Source organism: Rhinoderma darwinii, chromosome 1, assembly GCF_050947455.1.
Source record: "Rhinoderma darwinii isolate aRhiDar2 chromosome 1, aRhiDar2.hap1, whole genome shotgun sequence".
Taxonomy (NCBI): Eukaryota; Metazoa; Chordata; class Amphibia; order Anura; family Rhinodermatidae; genus Rhinoderma; species Rhinoderma darwinii.
Window position 1 is genome coordinate 553,151,628 of NC_134687.1, and position 20,721 is coordinate 553,172,348.

At 42.4% G+C, this 20,721-nt stretch overlaps 1 protein-coding gene across 3 annotated transcripts in view; it reads left to right on the top strand.

The window, feature by feature from the left end:
* FCHO2 (FCH and mu domain containing endocytic adaptor 2) overlaps window positions 1-20,721 on the top strand; it is a 135,949-nt gene that overhangs the window by 23,794 nt on the left and 91,434 nt on the right. For all 3 annotated transcript variants that reach the window (XM_075838085.1, XM_075838094.1, XM_075838102.1), the window contains exon 2: window positions 13,664-13,755. In XM_075838085.1, the coding sequence (XP_075694200.1) occupies window positions 13,664-13,755 (92 nt within the window). The remainder of the gene's footprint in view (window positions 1-13,663; window positions 13,756-20,721) is intronic.

Sequence of the window (20,721 nt, forward strand, 5' to 3'; positions counted from 1 at the left end):
AGTTATATTGCACGGTATATTGATTTTTTTTTCTCCTAAATATTACTGTATGGAATAGCGCAGCTGACTCTTGCTATTTCATGCAACGAAATACAAGGCATACCAGTCCAACATATGCCAAATGGGATATATGCCAATGGGATCATACCAGTGTAAATGTGTTTTATGTGGAGTAACACTTCTTTTTGTCTTATTTTACATTGTATCTATATCCTCATCATTTTCCAAAGCGTGTTACTGAGAATATATTTGTGTTCCTATCCTTCCTGCAGGTTTTGTGTGTGAGACCTGCACAGGCTCATTCAGACAAGCGTGTATCTCATCCACGTGACGGCCTTTATAACAACGGCCATCACACGGACTCCTGTTTTTCAATGGGGCCGTTCACATGACGGTTGTTTCAACGGAGCGTGTGAAGGGGTCGTGAAAAAATAGGACATGTCCTATTTGACTCATGTCTATGGGGGATCCGTGACAACGCGTCCCGCACGCGTCCCGACGCTCGTCTGAATGTAGCCTTATGAGTTAGCCGTGTGACATACCAGTAGGATATCACTGCAGTGTCCATAGTAAACATACATGTACAATAGACATACATATGTAGTCTTGGTCGCCTTGCAAAGCCATGGGCACAATGTTTCATGTATCAGGGCTAACCGCTGTCTAAGGGCTTGTCCACACACAACGGAATTTCTGCAGAAAATTTCTGCAGTAATTCCGTTGAAACTCAGGCTTTCCACTGTGGCAAAAACACACTATTTCCTGCGGTTTTTTTTACGGCAGAAAATGGTGCGTAAATTGCTGCGACGTTAACAATATTAGGAGATGGAGACATGTCCTCTGAAAAATGCAGCAATGTCGGACACTTTCCGTAGCAGGAATTGACACAGGAGTTTTACTGCTCGCGGGAAAAAGACGCCGACGCCTCCCATTGAAATCAATGGGAGGCGTTCTCGGGCCATTTTTGCGACGCGGTTTCCGCGTCAAAAAACTCGGCAAAATACCCCATGTGAACATAGCCTTATAGTATAATCTTTTTTGAGCCACTTATATTGACTTCAGGTGTAAATTCCCTTTGACGTCAATTAAGAGCTATACCAGCAGTTTCAACAACTTGGAAAAGGACCCTATATGCGACAGTGTGGATTAGGGATGCATAATGCATCAAAACTGCGATACTGTTTAAATTGAAGGACCCCAGGGCTGTCAGACCATATTTCATGTTGTTAGGGCATACTGAGGTATGTCCGAACAACTGCCAATGTACTATCAGTATATAGATCTATGCCAGTACATTAAAGTAAAAAAAAAATAGGTGATGTTAAATAAAGAAAACACACATTTTTTACAATAAACATAGTCTCAATACATAAAATATACATATTCGGTATCGTCGCAACCGTAATAAATTTATAGCGTTGTTCATGTTTACTCTGTTATAAAATAAACTGCTTTCTTTCACTTATTAATGTGGGTCACGAGGTATTATGAATTTTGAACCTCCATGTGCTTCACATTAATAGTAATTAACCCCATCATGTTCCTCACACATTAACCCAATGTTGTCAATTATGACTGAGGAACATGATGGGGTTAATTACAGTTAATGTGAGGCATATGGAGGTTCAAAATTCATCACACCACGCGCCTCACATCAGAAAATGGAAGAACCTTTATTTTTATTTTTATTATTGTTGGCAAAGTATCGTTTTGGTATAGAGTATCGCAATACTATATAAAGTATCGTTATCGAAGTCCAAATTCTGGTATCGTGACAACCCTAGTGTAGATACATGAAGGGTGAAAAGGAACTGTTGCTGTAGCCGATGTGAAATCGTCTCATTGTAATAAAATGTCTGTTGCAGAAGAACAATGCCAGAAAACTCTTCATTTGTCATTTTAACCTTACTGAAGCACTTTAAGGGCTAGTTCAACGGAATTCGTTGCGGAAAACCCGCAGCAAATACAGTAACAGCAAAGTGGATGAGATTGAACAAATCTCATCCACACGCTGCGTAAATACTGAGCAGAAATGCCGCTCAGAAATTGACCTGTGGTGCGGAAATGCATTTCGCAGCATGTCAATTCTCTTTACGTAAACACTGCTTATATGTTGCGGGATTTCCCCATTGAATTCAATGGGAATGTGTATATCCCGTAGTTCCATTTTTTTGCAATGGATTTGCATCGATCCCGTCGCAAAAAACGGAACTCAGAAAGAAATAAACTGCAGCGGTCACCTGGGATGATACATCATCACAGGAGGCTGTTCGGCTTTAGTGCTGCTGCTTTTCGCAGTGGACATTCCGGGTGGAAAGCTGCACCACGGTTTTGTGCGCATTTTCGTCCGGAATTCACAGGTCGGATGCACTGCGTGCTATTACGCAGTGTATCCGCCACGTGTGAACTCAGCCGGAGTCCCCGTCCCACCCCTACTCTGTTTTAGCATGTGGTGAAATGTAGTGTAATGTGGTGTATCACCTTACCTGGTTCTCTATTTTACTAGTAGCCGCTCCGTTTCAGGCCACTTAGGGGTCACGTGATCTTCATTCGGACTCCCCGATTCGTACAGCGTCTGCTGTAGGGACTGGAAGTCATTGTCTCAATGCAAGTCTATGAGAGCCTTGATGTGAGTCTAAGGGTGTGCACACGACAACGCCAAATACGTCTGAAATTGCGGAGCGGTTTTCAGGAGAAAACCGCTCCAGAATTTCAGACGTTTTTACAAGTGCACGCGTTTTTGGCGGCGTCTTTTACGGACGTAATTGGAGCTGGTTTTCATTGGAGTCAATGTAAAACTGCTCCAATTACATCCCAAGAAGTGTCCTGCACTTCTTTGAGGCGGCCTTAATTTTACGCGCCGTCTTTTGACAGCGACGTGTAAAATGACAGCTCATCTGCACAGAACATCGGAAGACCCATTGCAAGCAATGGGCAGATGTTTGCCGACGTATTGGATCCATCTTTTCAGGCGTAATTCGAGGCGTAAAACTCCTCCATTACATCTGAAAAGAGGTCGTGTGCACATACCCTTATAGACTAGCATTGAGAGTCTGACCTCCAGTTTCTACAGCAGACGCTGTAGGATTCAGGGAGTCAGAATGAAGATCACGTGATAGAGAATCGGGAAAAAAAAATCACTGGGGTGCTTCTTTAAAGGGTAAATAAACTTTCAGAAAACGTCTAATGTGTCATAGTGACATGTCAGGCGTTTTGATCGGTGGGGTCCCGAGCACTGAGATCCCCACCAATTGCTAAAACGAAGCGTCAGAAGCGCTCAGGGGAGCCGCTTAGTTTCTGATCAGCTTTTTTCGGAAAGCCGAGTAGTTGGTATACGGGCTCATGGACTTTATATTGAGTACGTGTACCGTTACCTCGACTTTCCAGGAAAAGCCCATGAGCAATCTAGCGGCTCAGCTTAGCACTTCTGCCACTCAGTTTAAGTGATCGGTGGGGCTCTGAGTGCTCAGACCCCCACCAATCCAAATTCCTGACATGTCACAACATGTCAGAAGTTTTCTGAAAGTTTAGTTAGGCTAAGTTCACACTAGCGTTCGTATACGTTTACCTCTTTTCCATCAGGATCTAAAGGTTAGACAGAAATCAACAGTTCCGTTAGAAATACCATTGATTTCAATGATACTTCTTTTGTTTTTTATGCTTTCCGTTTGTCTCTGTTCGCTAGGTTTCCGGTTTATTTTCATAAAAACAAAGGTTCTGCAGACTGCACTTTTGCTTGTGTCAAAAAAACGGAAACCTTGCGAACGGAGACAAATGGAAAGCAACTGAAACTGAAATTTAAATCAATGGTAATTCTAACGGAACTGTTGCTTTCCGTTTAAACTTTTGATCCTTTCTTCCTCTGACGGAAGAGAGGTAAACGTATACTAATGGAAGTGTGAAAGAAGCCTCACCCTTTAATGCTTTCATTTCAACATCCCTCCTTTTTATTTTACATTTGTGATGTTATGGTTGCAAGATTTCTATGTTGATTAGTAATAAAATGTGGTCTGATTGTTATCAACGTCCGTTATAGACCAACACAATCTGACTTAGGCCTCATGCACACGAACGTATTTTTTCCCTTCCATAAATACGGGTCCGTTGTCACCAGTATTCCACCTGTATTTACGGACCCGTTTTCTCTGCAAAATTGCACTGCACTAATCGGCAGCCCCTTCTCTCTATCAGTGCTGGATAGAGAGAAGGGGCAGCCCTTTCGGGCAGAGTTTCCGCAGCGGAATGCAGGGATTGTAAGTAAAAGAAGTTCAAGCGTACCACGGCCGTGGTCTTGGTGCCGCTTCCCTCTTTTGACATCCAGTCCGACCTCCCTGGATGACGTGGCAGTCCATGTGACCGCTGCAGCCTGTGATTGGCTGCAGTGGTCACATGGGATGAAACGTTATCCCAGGAGTCTGGACTGGAGGAAGAAGCAGGGAGTTCTAGGTAAGTATTAACTTTTTTTTTTGTGAGCGCTGCGGATGGTTCTCACTGTCCAGGGTACTGAAAGAGTTACTGTCGATCAGTGCAGCCCCTTCTCTCTATCCCGCACTGATCGTTTAACTCTTTCAGCACCCTGGACAGTGACTGTCCCCTGATGTCGCCTAGCAACCTTCCCGTAATTACGGGTGCGCACAAGTAGCCACCCGTAATTCCGGGAGCCCCATAGACTTCTATGGGCCTGTCCTTGCCGTAATTACGGCCTGAAATAGGACATGTTCTATATTTTTCAACGGCCCGGGCACCTTCCCGTAAGCTATTAGCCACGTTTGAAGACTATGGGCGTTCTTACGTTCGTGTGCATGGGGCCTAAACTAAGGCTTCATTAACATCTGCGTCAGGACTCCGTTCCGACGCTCTGTCGGAGCTTTCCGTCGGAACGGAGCCCTGACTGACACATATTGAAATCAAAGGTTTCCGTTTCCATCACCATTGATTTCAATGGTGATGGATCTGGAGCCAATGGTTTGTTTGTCTCCGTTGTGCAAGGGTGCCGTATTCATCCCTCTGGCATGGCCTAATAGGCAGTTGCTGAAAGGAAAGTCTGCCATGGAAACCCGACGGTGCACCGCGATTTCTTTGCTGGGGCGCCAATGGGGTGACAGAGGGAGCTCCCTCTCTCTGTCAAACACATTAGATGCCACTGTCGCTATTGACAGCGGCATCTAATGGGTTAAACTGCTGGAATTGGAGCGCACTTCAATTCCGGCAGGAGCCAGGCTGTATATAACAGCCGTGGTCTTGCCGCTGATCGCGTGGGTACACTGGCAGTACCCACACGATCAGAGCGACAGATACGCTACGCGGGAATCAACACCTGCTTGTGACGGATATATCTGTCGCACGTCGTTAAGGGGTTAAGATACAAATCTTCTCTTTCATCCATTCTATAGTTGATTTACGGTGTGTTTAGGGTTATTGTCTTCTCGTCATCCAACATCTCTTCAGCTTGAGGTTATGGACTGCTGCCATTACGTTCTCCTGTAAAATGTTTTGATACATCTTTGAATTCATTGTTTCTTCAAAGAAATCCAGGATATTCCGAAGGGTTCACTTTTTTTCTTCTTGTTTTGTATGTAACTCATTTTCTATGGGGATTTATTGTGTTGTGAGACTGAAATATACACTGTTACAAGTAGGCTGGGGCTATATATCAACTTCACTTTAGTCCCCATTCTCTTAGCTGCGCAGCATGGTGGGTGTCATGGACGTCTTGTCAGCTGCATTGAGTGGCGAAAATGTATAATAACTTGAGTCCATCAAATTAGGGCTCAAAACCTACTTCATGCAGTCCTGAAATTTATATATAGATGTATCTGAGCTCCTTTGTGCTATTCTACCTTACACGGTGTAGGGGGACTATTGACCTTTAACATTTCATTCATTTTTCTTTAAGGGTCATGTTTAGTTTTTTGCTGTTATTTTTGCAACGTTGTGGCAAAACGTTAAGGTTTTGCGAAAATGGTGGCAAAAAACATTTACCGTACTCATGCATAGGGCTGGATTTTACACCACTATTTTTTAGGCGATCCAGCTAAGGCCTCATTCACACGGCAGGGTTTCCCGGCCGGGTGCCGGCCGTTCATAAATCGGCCGGCACCCGGCTGCATTAGGAATAATAGACCCCTAATGGGGCTATTCACACAACTGATTTTTTGAAAATTTTGAAAAAATAGGACATGCTCTATCTTCGCCCGGCTCCCATAGAAGTCTATGGGGCCGGGTATTACACGGCCATCACCGGGATGTGTCCTGAGTGATGGCCAGGTTTTCCGGCGCTTGCGCTCTATCTCCTCCTCCTCACAGCGCAGAGTTCATGTGAGGAGGAGGAGTTGATGCCATTCTGACGAATGGCATCGCTGTACACTGTGTGGCAGGGCCGGGGTGTACAGCAGGTGGAAGGGAGCGCTGCGCTGGCTCCCTTCCCCTGCTTGTTTTAAAAGCACCCTGGCCCGGCGACACCTTCGATGGCGCCGCTAGCAGCTGCTGCGGCTGCTACTACTGTAGTGACGCCACTATAGCAGAGCGGGGAGGTATCTCCCTGCTCTGCTATATGCTAGCCGCACTTTAGCTCCTTGAAGGAGCGGAATCCCCGTGTTTTCGGGGATTCCGCTCCTGGACAGAGCGCTTGATGTCTCTGTCCATATCTGGGCAGTGACATCAGGGGAAACTCCTGAAGCGGAATCCCCGAACACATGGGGATTCCCCTTCAGGAGTTGCCGCTGATGTCACTGTCCGGATCTGCCCGGCCCGGCACGGATGCAAAACTTAATGCAAACCGGCTGGGCAAAATGGCCGATTTTACCGGCCGACACTCGGGCTCGGGAACGACCCGGTCGTGTGAATCCCGCCTAAGGCTCTGTTAGCCCCACGTTCAGTGTATACTCCCGGTCCATACATCAGATGTATCCATAGACTTCCATATCCATAAACCATTACCTTTGATGAAATGTTTGACCATATTGCTAGATGCTAATGTACTGGGAAATATTTTTGCTGCCAGTATGAGACTAGTTGTGCAAGGTCACAGAGTTGCTGGCACATTGAAGAACTGGATTATGTTGTGTTTGCTTAAACTTCTTCCTGCTGCATAATCTGCCATTAATTAGTTTTTCTGAAAGCATCGGCTCTAACAAGGCATTTCAGAATTCTAGGAAGTTTCTGATAAATGCTAATGTTTCAAGAATGTGGAACTACTCTCCACAATGCCTTTTAAAATGCATAAAAGCATAGTTCAGATTGGCCAAGATTCCTACTAAATTAGTCATGTGTTCACCGAAATAGCAGATCGCCGGAGGTTTCAGCTGTCAGATACACAGAGATGAGCTGATCGCCAGCAGATCCTCCCATATGAGACGGGATTATCCAGACCATACAACCGCTTTATTGCAGGAAAAGGTGAAAATCCGCAACAAATTCACTACGTATACAGGAGACCTTATGGATTAGATTCCCACGATTTTGGTCCCAAATAATGTTGTTGGGCAGTCTGTATAAAGAAGTGAGTTCTGCGTCACAACATGCACTTGTGGTGGACAAAATAAGTAGAACTGCATTGTAAATGATGGAGGAAGGACAGAGCAGCAGCCCCATCCTGTGAGGTGGATCTTACTATCAGACCACCTTTGCTGCTAGGCTATAAGATGTGATCAGGACTGTGCCTTAATAGAGCAGTACTGAACAGAAGCCGAACAACCATCACAAAAGAAGATAAATAACAGGTAACCATTAGCCGATGGTAGGATTTTTTTTTTTTAATGAAATAGTCACTAACTTTTCAACTGTTCACTCACTCCAAACTTAACCGCTATTTCCGTCTCCACAAGATGAGATGGACTATCCGCTCACTGAGGGATCAGGTTAGGCCAGGGCTACACCAAGACTTTTTGTAGTGCTACTGATAGAGCTTAACTAGTCTAAGGGCTTGTCCACACGTAACAGAATTTTTGCCGAAAATTTCTGCAGCAATTCCGTTGAAAGTAGCGGACGTTCCGCTGCGGAAAAAACACATTTTCCGGCGTTTTTTGCTGCAGAAAATGGTGCGTATTTTTGCTGCGTTTTTCTCAATGCTGGGAGACGGTGACCTCTCCTGGAAAAACGCAGTAATTCAGTCCACTTTCCGCAGCAGGAATTGACATGCTGCGGTACGAAAAATAAGTTGTTTTTTTTGTTGAATCTCACCCACCTTCTTGCTACTGTATTCTGCATATTTTTCATCCGCAATTCCGGATGGAAAATACGCAGCAATTTTGCTGCGTGTGGACAAGCCCTAAGTGACGGATTTTAGTTGCATGCAATCTTGTGCAGCTGTCACTTAAAGGGTTTTTCCCATCAGAGACATTTATGACAAATCCACAAAATATGGGGACCAGCACCTATCTCTAGAACGGGGCCCCCTAAACTCCATTCGACCGCCCTTTGTTGTGGCTCATGCGTGTGATTTCCGACCATGATTTATGGAAATAGCATAGCTCGCTGAGCTACGCTGTTTCCGGAAGTCCCATAGAACCGAAAGGTAGCTACAGAAACAGCGTAGCTCGCATGCTATGCTGCTTTCGGAACTGCCTTCAACTACTATGGGATTTGCGGAAACCGCGTAGCTCAGCAAGCTACGCTGTGTCTAATTCATGGTCGGAAATCACACTTTTCAGCTACAACACCTAGCAGTAGTACAGGGTTATGGGGGCTCCGTTCTAGAGATAGGTGCGGTCCGCATCTATCTGACCCATCCTGTCAATATGTCATAAATGTCTCTGATGGGAAAACCCCTTTAAGAGTTCAAATCAATTAGTAGTACTACAAGAAGTCTAGGTGTGGTCCAGGCCTTACAGCTGCCCATATATAGCATGAAGGAGGAGGGAGCAGAGGCAGAGAGACACAGACATGCTGCAGCCTCCTTGAAAGGGTGCACTCACATGTGGTGGTGTACTTGCATTATATGCCCATGGAAAAAATATTCTGCAACCCAGACAGATTTCACTAGCTCTTGATTTCAATATTTTTTCCCCTAGGCATACATTGCCCTTAGGATGAATATCCCACCCCATTGCTGGATTCTCAGCTACACTGCTCATTACTGCTGTTTAAAGGGAATGTGTCGCTCTGATCGCTGATAGAACACATTACACTACCTACGTAGTGTAATGTGTTCTAACTGTCATTGTGACGGGACAGTCAGTCACACGGCATCTTGCACATCCGGATCAGGTATGTGGGGGCAGACGGGGGGTTATCGAGGGTGTAATAGGGGGGTGCTGTGAGAGAAGAGCGACAATGAACCGCCCCTGTTTTTACAGCGTTCGCCGTTATTCGTTGTATAACGGCGATCACGTCACCAGGGACCGGACTAAACGGTCCTTGGTCTGTGCTGCGAGGCCTCCGCTACCACCGTATCTGAGTCCTCGGAGTTTAAGCGCCCCCCGGGGGCGCTATCTTATGTCAAAGCGCTGCCGTGAAAAGGCAGCTCTCTGGCATAAGTACCCTTAATGGCCGCCATGAAAACACATATAGGCGGTCATTAAGGGGTTAAAAATGGCCTTTCTAAACTAGACAACACCTTTTTTAAGTTCAGTTTTGATCTAGTTCAGTGAAATTTTCCATGCAGCTCTTGTGTTGGATTTGATGGTTTAGCGTTATTAGTAGGAATGAACATATTTTCTGTCAGACAAAAAAACCGACCAAGATTGCCGCTTATTATAGGATGTTCTCCATCTACTTCCTGCAAAACTTTGTAACTTTAAACGCTTTGTTAAATTGAATTTGTTTAAAAAATACTTTTAATTAACAATAATATATATGGAGAGAACAGCAGTTGTTACAAAATGTAGGCATGTATAGCAGCAGTAAAGTTATTGGCAATGGTGGTAGCCTCAGGCAATGTCTGCGCTGGAATTAAGATTTTGCCGGAGAGAAGTGTAAGCCCAGTCATATTCTGCATGGCACCTTTGTCTATTGAGACGTTTGCTTATTCATTCTGTGCCCACACTTACTACAGATGCTATGTATTAGATAAGTGTCTGGCATCTCCATATCACCGTGCCAAAGAAAAACTCTAGTCTTGTTTGGCCTTATGTCACATGATTGTGCCAGATAATTGTATTATTGATGGAGAACCAAATGTAAAGGTAGGAATAGCATTTTTATTCTTTAATACATTTAAAGCAGTGGTGTCCAACCTGTGTCTCCAGCTGTTTCAAATTGACAATATATTGCATGCTGGGAATTGTAGTTTTGCAACAACTCTTGTGCCACAAGTTGGAGATCACCACTTTTAAAGGGAATCTTTCATCTCACAGATGACGCTAATAACATTGCACCAAACAGCGTCACTTACCTGCAGCTCTGATTCCTGGCTGTGGTGCCTGACTACCCAACCTAATGCCAAATAAGTCTCCAGGATTCCTGGCATTGTACCAGAACGCAACAGATATTTGATTTACTTGGTATTTACTTTGTCTTTGTGCTGATTTATGCTGATCTCAAACTGCAGCGATTGGCACAGGAAGGCCTTGCTATGTGGTTGGAACTGTGGTATGGAAAATTCTCTGTTGGGTATAATGGCATGGGCAGATCTGTGTTGATGTTGTTACTGTACTGGTCTACTATTTGGCCTTATTAATGGACTCCACAGTATAGAATAGCTGCATGAAGTAACCAGTCTATGATAGGTACTATGTAGCTCTAGTGTAGGGACAGTTCAGCGGCATAACTTGTAGCATTGGGTAGAGATCCCAGGATTGTCTTGTGTTTAAAACCACGGTTGATATTAGAGAAGTGGCCATGTTAATTAGGGTTAGGGCTCAAAGGACAGCACTTGTGTGTGCACGATACAGCCAAAAGCCGCGGAGGTTTGCTGTTTGTGCAGTTCTGAATTTTCTCGTTAATGGCTGTGCGTTGCGGGTAAAACGGCTGGTTACATGCAAAATGATTTTGCAGGTAAACTGCAACAACGCGTGGTCGTTAACGAGCAGTTTGATATCTGTGCCATACAGTGTACTGGCACGGCTTTCGGCCGCATCGAATCCGCGCCAATGCTGCCCCGTAGGGCCTTACCTTAAGAGGTGGTCTTAGCGTGGCGTGTGGTTAACATCTGAAACGTTTTGTTTCCATGCTTAAGTTATTGTGGTCTCCAAAGGGCAGTGAGCCTGCTACCCCTATAATGGAGCATACAAAAAATATCCTGTCCTAGTTTTAATGCTCCCTCTTCTAAGAACTGCTTGATATCAAACAAAATAAATAAGATGATGAAATTGTCTCGTTTTCAAATTATTATTATTTTTATTAGCTAAATATCATTGTGGCACACGTTTCAAGTTACATATATGGTCATTGAGCAGAATTGGCAGAAACATACCAACAAGTTGTAAGCTATTCAAAGTTCCAAAAGTCTTTATTGAAATGGTTAAAGGAAAACGGTGTTCTTTCTCGTCATGCCACCCCTAACCTGGTCAGTTAAAAAACTATCTCTGCAGAATGCCAAGTATGCGATGTACAGAGGAAGCGGCCCAGAATTGAGACCCCTGACTGGCTTCTGGGTCAAGCTGGAAGTTCAATCCTGGGCTGCTTCCGGTAATGTCAATGTACTGTGAGCAGGAAGCCATTCCTGGGGTGGGGGACTGAAGAGTAAATCCTCAGACAGGAGCGCTGTGGTGTTCACTTGCAGTCTGTGTCTTCAAAGATGCATGGTTTGTCTTATTAGTGTCGGCCTTCTTATATGGGCTTGTTTCCGTTGCTGCGTTTTCAGTACTTTACTACAGCAGGTAATAGCTGATACTTATTTCATGGTACTGTGGTGTGGATTTCATTACGAGCACTTCTAGGAACATTTCCTAAGGCTTCTTCTAGTAACTTATGGCACATAAACCCGAGATCACGCGTGTTGTCATTAACTCCCACACAAACGTGAAAAAAGTGTCGGGATTGTGAATAGACATCGCGTCCTGGCTGGAGGTGATGTCTATTCACTCTCAAGGCACTTCAGTAACATTAATGTGTGAGTAAGTGACAGCACATCATGATCTAGCAAGATCACTATGTGCTGAGTTCATGAATGGGGAGAAGTGTATGACGCTGATTGGCCACTGATTGGTCAGCGTCATGCACTTCTCTTCACAACGCCCACTTGGTCAAAAGCTAAAAAACGCCCAGTTCGACATTAAGAAAGTCATTAGCATAAATCTAAAATAGGTCATAACTTGGTCAAAATTTATTGTTTTTCTAAATTAAAAACACTGCTGTAATCTACATTACAGCGCCGATCATATTATGTAGAAGATAGGCCACTTATAATGTGGTGACAGAGCCTCTTTAACCTGGTCATAGTCATGGCGATGCACCCCTCTGTTGACGTGTATTCCGGCCTCCCGGGATTCAGCAGTCACATGGGATTAAGTGTCATTCCAGCAGGCAAGCCTAGAAAAAGAACAGAAGATAGCATCGCTATGGCAACACCCGGGTTGTAAGTATAAACTTTTTTGATCGCTGTGATTCCGCTGCAAACTTTGCAACACTTGGCTATTTGTTGTGTTTTTTACGTCCCCATTGAATTCAATGTGGAAAATGCAGCATAAATTGACATGCTGCGGCTGTAAAATCCGCACCGCAGGTCAATTTATAAACTTTTTCGCTGCATTTTTTCCCCGCAGCCTGGCATGAGATTTTCTAAATCTCATACACTTTTCTGCTACTGTAACTGCTGTGTTTACGCTACGTGGGAACCCGGCCTAACACTTCATGTGTCAGTGATACGGTATAATGTGTTAGCATACAGGAGAATGCTAATAGATTGTAAATATATAAAAAAAAAGTTTGTAATTTTTCTGTTTTTATCCCATAAAGGGATACAATAAAAACATGAATAACGAATGATTAGTATAAAATACATTTTATGGTGAATACTCTACATAAAAACATAAAACCTTACACATCTTCGGTATCCACGCGACCGTAATAACTTGATGAATTAACCAGGTTATTTAGTGTGAAACGTGAACAGTTAAAAAAAAAATATTCACATTTAAAAGTCAATTACATAAATTACCCCCCGAATTGTGCTGAAAAAAAATGCAATGTCTCCTCCATAAAACAAGGCCTTATACAGCCACATCATTACAAAAGTTATGGCTGCTGAAAAGTGGAGATGCAAAAATGTAAACATTTAGCTGGTCATGAAGACCCCTTCAGGCCTGGTCATTAAGGGGTTAAAAAAATAAAAGCTGTATTGTGCAACAAAGCCCGTTTTTATGTTGGACCGTTTTAATAAATATTTTCCTTACCAAACAACATAATAAGACGTCCAATATTTGGTGGCCATTGATAGAACAAGTATGTGAACCCTCATAGAAATCTATATAGTAACTGGTAATCTCCGTTATTGGCCGTAGCCTCGATGAAAAACGTTACACACCTGCTGAACAGACCTGTGAATTGATTTGGCCCATTCCTCTAAATAAAATGATGTCGTTTGTGTATTTTTGTGTCTTACATCATTCTGTAACATTGTAAGATAGCAGGACTTGGAAATGCTGACGTTCCTGTTTATAATCTTGTGATGACCCGGCCTCTGGTCAAATACCACAAAAGGTTTTGTATAACTTCTTCTCACTATGTAAAATAATCCTAGGATTGGATAGATATATAATGGAGGGTGTTTTCTTTTTCACAGGGGGAAAAGAATAATGGCTTTGATATCCTATACCACAACATGAAACATGGGCAGATATCGACAAAGGAACTGTCTGAATTCATACGGGAGAGGTACGGCATTCTCATATTGGTGGTTCATGTGTTGGATAATACCATATTCATGCTCTTCACCCTATCACGTACAAATACTATAACCATTAAGAATTTGGTGGAACCAAAAAGCCCTCCACTGAAAGACCGCTTTACCTTCATTGCTCCCATCCATCACAGATCCTAAAACCCAGGGGCCTATCCCTATCTGGGGCATCATTTTTAATATCTTGCACTTATGGGGGCTAAGAAACCTAGAAAAAAAAATTCTTAACTGGTTCTATTATTTTTTTGTTATATCTGTGCTTTATACCAGTGGTTCGTAAAGCGTAGTTTGACCCCCCCAAAAATATATTATTTGCATGGCTCCATCTACCATCCTAAAATAAAGAATTGTCTCATTATGTGATGGAAGGTACAACATGAAAATAATTTCTCCTGTGTTTTATAAACCACTGTCCATTAATACAGGCATGTTGTCAGTCAGAATCTTAAAATTCTTAAAGGGATATACCCATCTTGGACATTTGTGGGATATCCAAAGCATAGGCTTTTAAATGTCTGACAGATGCAGGTCCCACCTCTGGGACCCACACCTATCTCGAGAGCGGAGACCCATGTCCTACCTTCTCTTGCTATCGCTGCTCTCCTGCCACTGATTGACGAGGTGGCTGGGAGTACCGAGCCAGCCATATTCACCAAGCTACGCTTTTTCCAGAACTCCCAAAACTGTGAATGGGAGTTAAGGAAACAGTGTAGCACTGTGAGCTACACTGTTTCCGGAATTTGGCCGCTATGAAAACAGCGTAGCTTGCTGCGCTGTTCATTTTCTGCAACGCCCATTCACTTCTATGAAAGTTACGGAAACCGCGTAGCTCATCAAGCTCGGCTATTTCAGTACTCCCGACAACCTCGTCAGACAGTGGCTGAAGAACGAAGCGAACAATAGAAGGTAGGACTGGGGACAGGCGGCCCTGTTCTTAGAGATAGGTGGGACACACATCTATCGGACATTTATGGCATATCCTGTGGATATGCCATATATGTCCAAGATGGGAAAACCCCTTTTAACCCCTTCAGGACCCAGCCTGTTTTGGCCTTCAGGACACAGACGATTTTTTTCAAATCTCACATGTTACTTTATGTGGTAATAACATCGGAATGCTTTTACCTATCCAAGCGATTCTGTAATTTTCTCGTGACATTTTGTACTTTATGTTCGTGAAAACATTTGGTCGGCATTCTCCGTGTTTTAACCCTTTTAGGCGTTTCACAGGAATTAAAGCAAAGTAGAGGTGAAATTTACCAATTTTTATTTTATTTTTTTTGCCGAAACTCATTTTTAATAAAAAAAAATTTGTTACACAGAAGGTTTTACCCGAGAAATGCAACTCAATATGTATTTCCCAGATTCTGCAGTTTTTAGAAATATCTCACGTGTCCCTAGTGCGCTAATGGACTTAAAGAAGCTGGAATGTAGATAACAGCAGTGCTTTTTATTTTGAAAAACGATCATTTTTGAGGAAGTTATGAGCAATTTTAGATTTATGCTAATGAGTTTCTTAAAGACAAACTGGGCGTGTTTTTACTTTTGACCAAGTGGGTGTTGTAGAGAAGTGTATGACGCTGACCAATCAGTGAGCGATCAGCCACATACACTTCTCATTGTTCCAGCCCAGCTTCTTTCAGTGCAGAATCACACTGTGGTGTGGATCATGCTGGGCTGGAACAATGAGAAGTGTATGACGCTGATTGGTCAGCGTCATACACTCCTCTGTACAACGCCCAGTTGGTAAAAAGTAAAAACACGCCCAGTTGCTCTTTAAGAAACTCATTAGCATAAATCTAAAATTGCTCAGAACTTGCTCAAAAATTATTGTTTTTCAAAATAAAAACCACTGCTGTGATCTACATTACAGCGCCGATCAGATTATGTAGGAGATAGGACACTTATAATCTGGTGACAGAGTCTCTTTAAACACAGGCCTCAAAAGCAAAGGAGCACCCAGTGGATTTTGGGCCTCTTATTTTTATTTTTTTTCGAATATATATTTTAGGCACCTTGTCAGGTTTGAAGAGGTCTTGAGGTGCCAGAACAGTGGAAACACCCCAAAAGTGACCCCATTTTGGAAACTACGCCTCTCAAGGAATTTATCTAGGGGTATAGTTCGCATTTTGACCACACAGGTTTTTCGCTAAATATATTGGAATTAGTCTGTAAAAAGGAAAATCTACTGTTCTGAAAAACCATAGAAATTTTTAATATTTACAAGGAATAACGAAGAAAATGCACCCCAACATTTGTAAAGCCATGTCTCCCGATTACGGCAATACCCCATATGTGATAATAAACTGCTGATTGGACCCACAGCAGGGCTCAGAAGGGAAGGAGCGCCATTTGCATTTTGGAGCACGGATTTTGCTGGATTGGTTTTTGGTGCCATGTCGTGTTTGCAACGCCTGGAGGGACCAAAACAGTGGAAACCCCCAAAGTTACCCCATTTTGGAAACACCCCTCAAGGAATTTTTCTAGGGGTATAGTGAGCATTTAGACCCCACGGGTCTTTTGCAGAATTTATTAGAATTAAGCCGCGAAAATGAATATCACAATTTATTTCCACTAAAATATTGAATTTTCACATGGGATAAAGGAGAAAAAAAACCAAACAATTTTTGTAAAGCAATTTCTCCCGAGTATGGAAATACCCCACATGGGGTCATACATTTTTTTTTTTCTCATTAGTAATGAATTAACCCTTTCAGGACTGATCCATTTTTTTGCTTTCTTGTTTTTGGTTTTTAGAGCCATAACTTTTTTTCTTTTTCCGTCAATAGAGTGATTTGAGAGCTAATTTCTTGCGGGAGGAGCTGTAGTTTCTATTGACACCATTTAAAGTGCCATAAAATGTATTGGGAAACTGAAAATAAATTCTTTGCGGGCTGATATAGGAAAAAAATCTGATTCCACTTTTTGGGGTTTTTGTTTTTACAGCTTTCGCCGTACGGTAAAAAAGAAAACTTTACTTTATTCTGCTGCTCAATACAATTACGGTGATACCAAATTGATATTATTTTTTTTTTTTTTATATTCTACTACTTTTACAAAGAAAAATCAAATTGCTAAAATAAAAATTGTTTTGTTTCACCACATTCTGAAGAGCCATAACTTTTTTTTATTTTTCGGTTGATTGAGCAGTGGGACGTCTTATTTTTTTGCGGGACGAGCTGTAGTTTTTATTGGTACCATTTTTTGGTACATAAAAAGTGATCCAAAAGTTGTATTTCATTTTTTTACGGTGTTCACCGTGCAAGTTAAATAGTGGTATATTGTAATAATTCTGACTTTTATGTAGGTAGCGATACCTATTTTGTTTTTGTTTTTTACATTACTTTAGAAGAAAAATGGGAAAAAGGGGGGCTTTTTAACTTTAAACTTTTTTTTTCTTTCTCACTACTAATAACTTTAATTCTTCTACACATTTTATTCATTTATATCATTGGATCGCAGGTACAATATACTGCAGTACTTATATATTGCAGTGTATTGTTATTTTTACAGGCTTCTGTAACCGCACGATCGCTGTTCCTGTCCGTTAGTCCTGGGTGTCAGCTGTAATACACAGCTGACACCTTCAGCATGTGAGCCCGCTCCATATATCAACCCCCGCACCATGATGTGCTATTAAGTCATAGTGCGCAAAGGGGTTAATGCACAGCGGATGGTGTGAATATTGCCAATTTCCACTGGTATGCCATTTTAGTGCATAATATGTCGTGCCCAGTTTGTGCCACTGAAGACAAATACCTCATAAAACGTTAAGCTGGTTCTCCCGGGTATGGCGATGCCATATATGTGGGCGCAAACTGCTGTTTGGGCACGCTGCAGGGCTCAGAAGGGAGGGAGCGCCATTTTGCTTTTGGAGCGCAGATTTTGCTTGGTAGTAGTTCTGTTTGGGGATTTGCGGGTATTTCAGTTTATAATGTGGGGGCATATGTAGGCTGTGGGGAGAACATCAGGGCATAATAAGAGGGTATAATAATGCAGTAAATAAATAATTCATAGATGTGTGGATGGTGTCACACTGATAAATGGCGCCCGATCGTCTCCACTTTTTGAACACTCCGCACATTTTGCATCGCCATATTCTGAGAGCCAGAACTTTTTTATTTTTTCACCAATGGACCTGTGTGAGGGCTTATTTGTTGCGGGACAATCTATAGTTTTCATTGGTACCATTTTGGGGTACATGCGATTTGTTTGATCACTTTTTATTAAATTTTTTTGCAAGCCGGGTGACCAAAAACAAGCAATTCTGACAATGTTTTTTAGTTTATTTTTTGCAGCGTTAACCGTGTGCAATACAGCTTTACTTTATTCTGCGGGTCGATACGATTACGGCGATATCATATATATATATTGTTTTTTTTTATGTTTTGCAGCGTTTGCGCAATAAAATCACTTTTTTATAAAATAATTTATTTTCTGTGTCACCATATTCGGAGAGCCATAACTTTTTTATTTTTAGTCAAAAAAGCTGTGTAAGGGCTTATTTTTAGCGGGACGGGTTGTAGTTTTAACGGTACTATTTTCGAGTACATGCAACTTTTTGATCACTTTTTATTTATTTTGGGAGGGGTGGTGACCAAAAAATAGCGATTCTGGTGTAGTTTTTTATTGTTTTTTTTTTTTTTTCGTGTGTTCATAGTGCGGGAAAAATAACATTATAGTTTAATAGTGTGGGTCGTTACGAACGCGTCGATACCAAATATGTGTACTTTTTTTAATGTGTTAATTTTTTTTTTCCTATAATGAAAGTCTTATTATAGGAAAAAAAAGCATTTTTTTGTTTATATAACTTAACTTTTATTTTTACACTTTTTTTAAAACATTTTTATTCCTTTTTTTTAAACTATTTTTACTTGTCCCACTAGGGGACATTTAGACTTGCAGCTTTGATCGCTGCTAGAGTACATTACACTACCTACGTAGTGTAATGTATTCTAACGGTCATTGTGACGTGACAGGAAGTCTCGGAGGACCGGCCGGAGGCTGCTCCTCCGAGGCTTCCGTACATGGCAACCCGGAGGTCATTGTCTGGCCTCCGATTTCCACGACGAGCATCGGCAGCCCCCACAATCATTTTGTGGGGGCTACCGATGTGCTTCAAAAATGCGGCGCAGGCAATCTGTCTCCGTATTTATGGGGTTAATTGCTGAAATCAGCGACGATGGTCCGCTGACTGGCAAGACTGGAGTGTCAGCTGTCGGGGACAGCTGACCTCCCGGTTCCCGGACACTGTCCGTTAAGACAGTGTGCGCCGGGAACTACTCCAACTGTACGTCCTGATGCGGGAAGCAAGCCCTCTGCAGGACGTACAGTTGCGGCGCAGCGCGTGAAGAAGTTAAAGGACTTTACAATATTTCATTAATAGATTTTTTAATGGCCAAAAATAAGCTTTAATAATAGGACAGTGCTGACTTTTAGCTATTACCATGCCAATCCTCGTAGACAATCTAGTGTGATGACGTCACTGGGCAAAATATTTCTGTAGCTAGCAACAATTGGCGGACATGGTTCCGTGAAATTGTTTTTGCTGTGGGCGACCATCACATTGGTTAGTCAACCATTAACAGCGTGGACCTAGCCTATCATTTTTGTTTTTTATGCCTTTAGAACCGGATTTTATATGGAAAACCACTTTAAAGGGTCTTACCCATATCGTAACGTAATAGCATACCTTAGCAATATGCTATCACTTTCTAAACTCTGGAGGTCTGTACTCTGAGACCCCACCCATCCTGATAATGAGCGTTGTGTCCCCTTCAAGGTCTTCCCTGCACAGCGGTGCTTCTGGCCACCGGCTGTTCAGGGATCTTCAGCACAGCCCCATTCAATTGATTGCGGCCGTACAGTGGATTTCAAAATCTGCAGTATTCTCTATTCTGACACTTACTTGTTCATTACATTGCTATGCAGTGGGGGAAATCTGCTAAAAACATCTGCGCAAAGTCTTTGGTAAAATCTTACATCATTACATCTTACATCATTTAATGCATAGACATATTGCCACAGATTTTAGGCCATGTTCACAGCGGAAAATATCTGCTGCATGTGCAGAGTTTCTGGTAAAGATCAGAGGCTTCCCATTCTAGTTAATAATTAGTCATATAATAATACTTTCAGTAAGAGTTGGGCCTGGTATAAAACCGGCAAATAAGTTTGGGGGGCTTCGTAGCACCAGTGTTGGCTTGCTTTTGTCTGTTACGACTTACCCATATCCGCTATTACAGTGCTATACACGTGTACTGCTATTAACGGGCCATTGAGTTTCCAGATGGGTCACATTTGGCTATAAGAAGTCCATCGTTTATAGAAAGCCTGGTTCAATAACATGTAGGTCTGTAGGGAATTGCATGGAATATAGGGAATTTCCAGTGGACTACAGGCCTGTGACCCCTGCTGAACTTTGGCGGTGACAATGGGGAGAAGAAGAGTAGACGGTGCTGTATGTGCGCAGCTCTGTACATTATAGTCTACAGGCACTATGGACACAGCGGAGTAGGTTATGCCATCAATATATTTTGTCTGGATATACCTTTTGATTAAAAGATTCAGAAACATCCCTGGTAAAAGCTGAAGGGGTTCTGGATCATCTATAAATCGTTGGGAATTGTAAAAAAAAATTTTTTATTTTCTCTCGCAATTTCTGTCTTGACCAGATAACACAGAAGACCATCAGTCACATGCGTCTTTGGAGGGACGCAGTGTCCGCTTCTTATTGTTCCTCCGTGTAACTGGAAACAGCCCTGGCTTTGTAATTCCAGCTGTGTCCTATTTATTCCTGTATTATTGCATCAAATTATTGGCAACAAACAATGGTTTTCACAGTTGCCAAATCTTGTATTATTTAACTCCTCTCACGTAATAACTTGTGCACAGTTCTCTGTCTTTGCAACAAACTCATCCATCAATATTTATTCCCATAA